This window comes from Mesoplodon mirus (assembly GCF_964341445.2).
Source record: "Mesoplodon mirus genome assembly, chromosome: X".
Taxonomy (NCBI): domain Eukaryota; kingdom Metazoa; phylum Chordata; class Mammalia; order Artiodactyla; family Ziphiidae; genus Mesoplodon; species Mesoplodon mirus.
This window is the reverse complement of record NC_138981.1, coordinates 139023638-139031211: the sequence shown is the minus strand read 5'-3', so window position 1 is coordinate 139031211 and position 7574 is coordinate 139023638. Positions and strand designations below refer to the sequence as shown.

Below are 7574 nucleotides of genomic sequence, written 5' to 3'. Positions count from 1 at the left end.
GCCAGCCTTCCTCAGAGCACCTGACCTAATCAGACAGTCACAGAGCCTTGAAGTGAAAAGCAGATCCGGGTGCTGGAAGATATGCCTGAAGAACTCGGGGGTGTGACGGCGGAGAGGGCCCAGGCTGCCCACTCTTGCCTGGCCTTCGAGCTGCTGTCCCTGGGGCGAAGAGGTCAGGTGCTGAGGGGCTGCTTCATCAGAGAGGACTTGCTCCCCTGTGGGGCCCAGGTCAGAGGAGCCGAGGCGTTCAGCCAGTTCCAGCTGCTCTCTCTCCTGCTGCACCTGGGTCCACGCCCCGCCCTGTCCAGCCCCCTGCCGGTCCCCCCCCGCCCCACCCCCCACCCCCCGTCCCAGACCATCCTCCTGCCAGCTCACCCAGCACTTCCCACCGGGACGATCTTGAGCGGAGGCTGCCCAGCAGAGGGGCTCCGCAGGACTCTGCCGCCCAGAGGTGGGGTAGGCCAAGAGTCGGGGCGCAGCCGGAGGGCGGGGTGGAGTCGCAAGCCAGCCAAGCCCCGCCCCCGCTGCGGGCTCTGCCCCCAGGCCCGGGCGGAACCCCGGGGAGGAGGGGTGGGTGGGGCTAGGTTGGGTCAGCTGAGTGACAGTCACGCGACCACGACCAGCTCGCCTCCGAGCGGCTTCCTGGAGGAGAGAGGGGGACAAGCGGGAGTCTCCGAGTGTGGCAGGCCAGTGGTGTGGGACCCGAGAGGGGGTGGGGGAGGAGGGCTTGTCCTGGAGGCTCCCCAGGGCGGTGGGGTCAGTCCTGGGGCTGGTCTGGGGCTGGAGGGCAGACCGGCACAGGGCTGGGTCCCGAGGCCTGGGGGCCTGGGGGACCCAGCCCTGGGGTCCACTCGAGCCTGTGGTGAGCTGGGGCACCAAGGGGCCCACTGAGGAGGCTGGGACCCGGAAAGATGGGGAGGTCTGAGGGGGAGCTGTGCCTCCAAGTGCAAGTTTCCCAGGACATGGAGAAGGAGAGAGAGACCCTGCAGGCCTGGAAGGAGCGTGTGGGGCACGAGCTGGACGTCGTGGTGGCTTTCTGGTTGGAGCACTCCCACGACCAGGAGCACGGGTGCGCCTCGCCCTGCTCGGGCCCTGGGTGGGGTCCCTACCCCTGCTGAGTCCCCACCTCACTCGGCTGACCCAGGCCTGCTGGGCTCCCCCCCGCCACCGGCTCCCCGCTCGGCTAACGCTGCGCGTGGCCCACAGGGGCTTCTTCACGTGCCTTGGCCGTGACGGGCAGGTGTATGACGACCTCAAGTACGTCTGGCTGCAGGGGAGGCAGGTACGACAGGGGCACCCGAGACTTGCCGTCATCCCGGCCTCGAGGACTGGGCCGCTCCCCACTTAAGCCATGTTTCCTCCACTCCCCCACAGGTGTGGATGTATTGTCGCCTGTACCGCAAGCTTGAGCGCTTCCGCCGCCCTGAGCTTCTGAATGCAGCTAAAGCAGGTGCCCCCTCCGTGTCCCCATCTCCCCAGAGGCCGCTCCAAGTCACTCTGTAGCACACATGCACCTAGGTGCCTAGTTCTTAGAGGGGTCTAGAAGCAGCAAAGGGCCCGGTATGCTCGCAGGTAGGGAGGAAGGGGGAGGCGGTGGCATCCTCACCCAAATTCTAGCAGGCCACCTTCCTGACCAGCAGGTGGCGAATTTTTGCTGCGTTATGCCCGAGTGGCACCTCCTGCAAAGAAGTGTGCCTTTGTGCTGACGAGGGACGGCCGCCCGGTCAAGGTGCAGCGGACCATCTTCAGCGAGTGTTTCTACACCATGGCCATGAATGAGCTGTGGAGGGTGACAGGGGACGCGCAGTACCAGGTGCATGGGAGGAAGGCTGCCCTGCCTGTCTCCGTGCCCTCGCCTGTCCTGGGCATGGCTGCCAGAGCATTCCCATTCAGCATGCGAGCCCCTCCCTGGGTCCTGTGTGCAGGGCCGGGTCTGTCATCACCGTCAGTCCTTACTCTGGGCCCCCACAGCCCAGGGCTGCTGGTAACACCCTGCCTTGTTGCACTGTTCTGTCACTGTGCGTCTACAGGTGAAGGAAAGTGCAGGGTTTATTACAAGCCTCCAAGCAAGGAGAAAGGGCAGGTCTTGCTCAAAAGACCCAAACTCTCTGATGGCTTCCGGGGAAGGGCTTTTAAAGGCAAGGTGAGGGAGGGGGTGGCGGAACACCTGATCAGCTTATGGACGTTCTTCTGACTGGTTGGTGGTGAGGTAACCAGGTGGTATTTCGGGAGGGAGTCAACATCATCAGCCTTCTGGTTCCAGTGGTCTGGGGTCTACACGCCGGTGGTCAACATGCCCTTACCTTCTTCCACCCGCTGGGGGTCTTAGTATCTGCAAAACACCTCAGGGATATGACTCAGGATATGACCTATAGCCCTTGAGGAGCAACTAAAGGTCCATGACTTTCTTTTACGGCTAAACTATTAGTATTTTCTGTTGCTTATCAGTTTTCCTTTGCTTCTGCATTTTCTCACTTCTATGATTATATTTGCTCTTTGGAACTCGGGGAAGGCCTAGGAGGCTAAAGCTTTTCTACAGACAAGAGGCAAGGGACACGGGGTCTACCCCCCAGAGGGCTCTGCAGGTTGCTGCTCAGTTTCACAGGGATCAATCCGCGCCCTGCCCTGGCTGGGAGAGGGCCACTCCCTCCTCCCTGGGCCCCCTCTTGCTTTCAAACGTGACCTCACTGTCTGGGAATGGTCTACGCCCCCAGAGTGGGAGCCCTAGCCCCCAGCCCCCAGCCCGGGGCCAGGCCCAGAGTAGGCCTTGGTGAAGGTGTCCTATGAGTGGCAGGGAGGACATGGTTCTCCCACCCCAGGGCTGGGGACCCAGCAGGTCAGCACCTGGGGGACCAGACTGGATGGGATGCAGCCTCAGCCTGGGCCTCCCCTCATCCCTCCCCAGAGCGAAGCGGTGGAGATGATGGATCAGATCGTGCACTGGGTGCGGGAGGACCCCTCTGGGCTGGGCCGGCCCCAGCTCCCTGGTGCCCCGGCCTCGGAGTCCATGGCGGTGCCCATGATGCTGCTCAGCCTGGTGGAGCAGCTCGGGGAGGCCGACGAGGAGCTGGCGGGCAGCTACGCGGAGCTGGGGGACTGGTGCGCTCGGAGGATTCTGCGGCACGTCCAGGTGGGGGCAGGGCAGCAGGCGGACAGCGGCTGCCAGACAGGCAGGGCCTGGGGAGCTGGGGGGCAGGGCGACCCCCTACTCCCCACCCCCGGGGCGCCTCCTCCGCCCGCACCCACCCCCGGAGCCGGGGCCCCGATGGCTCCCTTTACAGGCGGGGAGATGGGGCGAGGTGCGGCCCAGAACCCTCGGGAAGGGAACGAGGGCCCCGGGGGAGCCGGGGTGGGTGCCAGAGCCCCGGGCACGTCAGGGAGCAGGAAGCCTGGCCAGGCTCAACTTCGTCCCAGGCCTCTGCAGAGCCCAGTCCTCCCAGTCGCAGCCTCCGTTCAGTGTCTTACCCTCCCCACATCAGGGGCCCAGGCCCAAAGCAAGGGTTAGGACAGGTCCAGACCCTTGGGAGTGAATCGGCTCCTCCTCCAAAGCCCCTCTGAGCGAGGCCACCCAAGCCTGCAGATCAGGAGGGAGGGAGGGTGGGAGGGCACGTCTTTCTTGTTGGATGATGGGGCGGGGGTCAGGGGGTGCTGAAGGCCAAGCTACCTTCTACTCCTCCCTCGGCAGAGGGGTGGGCAGGCTGTGCTGGAGAATGTGTCAGAGGATGGCGAGGGGCTTTCTGGCTGCTTGGGGAGACACCAGAACCCAGGTGAGGGGCAGGGTGGGCTGGGGGTGGCCTGGGAGGAAGGGGGCGCTCAGCCTTGGTTCTGGACTCCAGATGCGGGGAGTGCCCTCCTCCCTCCGCCCTCAGCGCACAGAGGACCAGGCAGGGGAGGAGGGACGGGCCTCCCACGCTGGAGTGTCAGCAGCAGGAGAGTGACTCTGGGGCAGACCGGCAGGGCTGGGGGGCTCAAAGCAGGCCCCACAGAGAGGAAGGGAGTCAGCGGTCAGCACGGCGCTTGAGCCCCCCGCCTGGGGGAGGACATGCGGCCTGCCTTACCCGAGCCCTCACCAGGCCATGCGCTGGAAGCTGGCTGGTTCCTGCTCCGTCATACCATCCGGAGAGGTGACCCCAAACTTCGAGACCACGTTATTGACAAGTTCCTATTGTTGCCTTTCCGCTCTGGATGGGATCCTGACCATGGAGGTCTCTTCTACTTCCAGGATGCTGATGGCCTATGCCCCACCCAGGTGGGAATGTACCCAGGGCTACATGGTACTAGCCTGTTGAAGGCTTTCTGCCCAGGGAGGTGCGTGCTGTCATCACCCATTTCAGAGAGGGGGACCCGGGGCTCAGAGGAGTGAACCTGCCCAGTGTGACCCCAGTGGGAAGCTCGACTCCTGTGCCGGTGGCACAGGGAGGCCGTGAGGGAGCGCAGACCACGCCCACTCAGAGACACATGGCCCTTCATCTTGGAAAGGCTCTCTGAGTGGCCCTAAGGCATCAGCAGTGGGAGCAGATTTGCTCCCTTATGTCTGTTGTCTGACTGTGCCTTGATCCTGCTGAGCTCTGCAGAGGGTGGCTGAGTGTCCGAGGGCCTATAGACAGACTGACGACACAGCCAGGGTTTCAATTCCAGGGCTCAAGGGGCACCTGCCCCAGCCCTGCCCATTGGGAGGGGCTACTTGGGCTGCATCTGGCTCAGGAAGCTAGTCGCCATCTAATGGGCAGTTAAGGCCCCCAGAGACGTGACTCTCCTGCTGGGAGGGGTGGTGGAGTGGGGTCCAGGGCTCTCAGATGCCTGCCTCCGCTCTGCTCTCAGCTGGAGTGGGCCATGAAGCTCTGGTGGCCACACAGCGAAGCCATGATCGCCTTCCTCATGGGCTACAGTGAGAGCGGGGACTCCGCCTTGCTGGACATCTTCTACCAGGTGGCCGAGTACACTTTCCGCCAGGTAAGTGCTGCTTCCTGGTCTCAGCGGCGGCGTGGAGGAGACCACAGGCACGGCACACCCCCTCCTTCCCCCCCTCGCCGGACATGGTCCCTCAGTAGGTCTGACAGTTCCTGGAAGTCCCGGCCCTGGTGCCCTCTGTTCAGTCAAGAGAATGGCCCCTGCCCCACTGGAGCTCACCTTTTGGTGCTGGTGGGACCGACCATAAACAAGTAAACCAGTAAACACAGATGGTGATGAGAGCTCTGGGAAATAAAGCAAGGTCAGGGCACTGGGGGGCTAGTGGGAAGGAAAAAGGATGGGGCTTCAGGAGGGGAGGCCATAGGGCACTAGGCAAAGGCAGGGAGACCGGGCTGTGGCTGTCATCCTGGCTAGTGAGTGGGGGCCTGGCCCAGGGCCTGGCCCAGGGTGGGAGCTGCAGCGGCTCAGGGGTCAGAGTGTGGTCGAGCGGGAGAGGTGTGGGCTGGGAATAGACAGGCCCAGCAAAGGAGATGAGAATCAGCTGTGAGGTAGGAAGGAAACCAGGCCCCCCCCCCTCACAGAGGCCTGAGTGCTGTGAGCAGAGTGATGAGCTGTGCCAGCTGCTGCCAAGGGGCACCTCGGGTGCTGAGCCGGATGGGGAATGAAGGAAGATTCCCGATGTGTTTCTAAAGCCACGACTCACTCCATTAGTAAACCCCAGTACGGGAGGGATTACAACAGGGGGGTCTTATTCTGAGGTCTGTGGGCTTTGAAACCTGAGAGAAAATTCCATCTTTATTTGCACTAACCTCTAACTGAAATCCAGCATTCACGTTCATCATGAATGAAAGCAGTGAACCACAGTATTAGCAGTGTCCGACTTTGTCGCCAGTAGAAATTCCAAATGTCTTCGTGTTAGGCTGTGGCTAGAGAGGCATCTCCAAGTACCGCACACGCTCGTCACTGCTTCCAAACACGGGATGCACAAGACCAGAGGCGATATATATTAATATTGAATGCATTCATAGAGAACATGTGTTCGAGGTGATCGCTCTTAACTGCATAAAGTGAAATTTAAGGAATACATTTTCAAGAAAGAGAGATTGCATTGAACAATCACAAAAGTTATAAACAACAGGTAATTCACTATGCACTAATCGTCATAACAATACAGAAAGCAAAAATTCAGACATCCATGGGAAGGCTGGACAGGAAAACAGTCAAATCCTTTGTTATCTTCCCGTGTCATATCTAGTAGTCGAATAATAAGTAAGGACATGAGTAATGTCACTGGAAAGATAGAATGAACAGATACAGAACTAGTTTTACCCCCTATGAAGAATACACCTACTCATAGGTCCCCATTTAAAAAGACATTTTTGATAGTGGACTTCAATGTCACTGATTTCTTTTATGGTCCTTCTGAGAAGGGGTTCCACTCAGGTCTCTACCTGGGGAGGAAGGGCCTAGGCCAGGGCTCTGAGGTCTATCCTGGAGCATCTGGAAGGAACTGGGCAGGAGAGAAGCGAGGAATTTGGAAAGGGTCAACAGAGCTGCTGGGCAGGGGCAGGCTTCAGGTGGCTCCGAGGGAGGGGTAGATGTGTTTGGGACCTGTGGTGAGCAAGGCAGAAGTCAGACCTCTGTCCGGGATACCTACAATGGGTATCTACAATCTCATCCACTGGAAGACAGCCCTCTGAAGCAGGGAACAGGAGCTCCAAAGGAATAACTTGTTACAAAGTTACACGGCAGGTCAGCACTTCCTCAGGGTTCTGTTTCCTTTTTTATAGTTATTTTTAAAAATTATATTTATTTACTTTTGGCTGCGCTGGGTCTTCTTTGCTGCGCGGGGGCTTCTCACTGCGGTCGGTGGCTTCTCTTGTTGCGGAGCACGGGCTCTAGAGCGCAAGCTCAGTAGTCCCAAGCAGGGTTTTTGTTTTTGTTTTTGTTTTTTTAATTCCATCTTGCAAGGTTTCATCTCACAGCCTGCGGCCCCTTCCCCAAGTGGGGTAACTAGCTGCAGACTCAAAACTCCACCCCCCCCCAAGAAAAAGGAAAAGGGAAAGCCCCTTGCTTTCATATTTGTCCCGGAGGCGGGACCTCATTTAAGAGCACCGATTCTGGAGCCGGGGGTCAGCCCGGGCTCTGACCCCGACGTAGCGGTTTAGTGGGGCCGGTGAACGCCCCTTTCCCAGGCCTGCCTGTCACTGCCTCATTGTTATTGCAGTTTCGCGATCCCGAATACGGGGAATGGTTTGGCTACCTGAACCGAGAAGGGAAGGTCGCCCTCACCATCAAGGGGGGTCCTTTCAAAGGTGAGTGGGGGAAAGGGCGGGGCCCAGGGGCTTCGGCTGCCCACGGCCCTCCCAACCCGCCGTCCCGCCTCTCCCCGCAGGCTGCTTCCACGTGCCGCGGTGCCTCGCCATGTGCGAGGAGATGCTGAGTGACCTGCTGAGCCGCCTCGCCCCGGTCCCGGCCCTCAGCGTCCGGTCTCCGCCCGCCGACCCCGCCCGCCGAGGCGCAGAATAAAGCCAAGCCTGCTCCACTGCCCGTGTGTGTGAGCGTCTGTTGGGTGTCGGGTGGGGGACCAACCGCCGCCTTTGGCTGGAGGGCACCTGCTCGCCCAGCCAGTGACCCGCCCCGCGCGCTGGACCCTCCCACCC

The 7574-nt window shown here is 60.7% G+C and overlaps 1 protein-coding gene across 3 annotated transcripts; it reads left to right on the top strand.

The window, feature by feature from the left end:
- Positions 1-641: 641 nt before the first annotated feature.
- On the top strand, positions 642-7456 carry RENBP (renin binding protein). 3 transcript variants are annotated; one of them, XM_082610234.1, is made up of 11 exons: positions 642-686; positions 960-1069; positions 1207-1282; positions 1375-1450; positions 1638-1813; positions 2906-3130; positions 3686-3767; positions 4074-4249; positions 4822-4953; positions 7139-7226; positions 7307-7456. In XM_082610234.1, exons 2-11 carry the CDS (start codon positions 963-965, stop codon positions 7438-7440), a joined length of 1272 nt encoding a protein of 423 aa, XP_082466360.1. In that variant the 5' UTR covers positions 642-686; positions 960-962; the 3' UTR covers positions 7441-7456. The 3 variants fall into 3 exon arrangements, with proteins under 3 accessions (XP_082466360.1, XP_082466358.1, XP_082466359.1); XM_082610232.1 differs by lacking the exon at positions 642-686 and having other exon boundaries at positions 710-1069; XM_082610233.1 differs by lacking the exon at positions 642-686 and having other exon boundaries at positions 711-1069; positions 1641-1813.
- The last annotated feature ends 118 nt before the right edge of the window (positions 7457-7574 follow it).

Coding starts and splice junctions, on each gene's coding strand:
- RENBP (XM_082610232.1), top strand. CDS start 912: ATGGGGAGGTCTGAGGGGGAGCTGTGCCTCCAAGTGCAAGTTTCCCAG. Junction 3,131..3,685: donor GGATTCTGCGGCACGTCCAG/GTGGGGGCAGGG, acceptor CTCCCTCGGCAG/AGGGGTGGGCAGGCTGTGCT. Junction 4,250..4,821: donor ATGGCCTATGCCCCACCCAG/GTGGGAATGTAC, acceptor CTCTGCTCTCAG/CTGGAGTGGGCCATGAAGCT.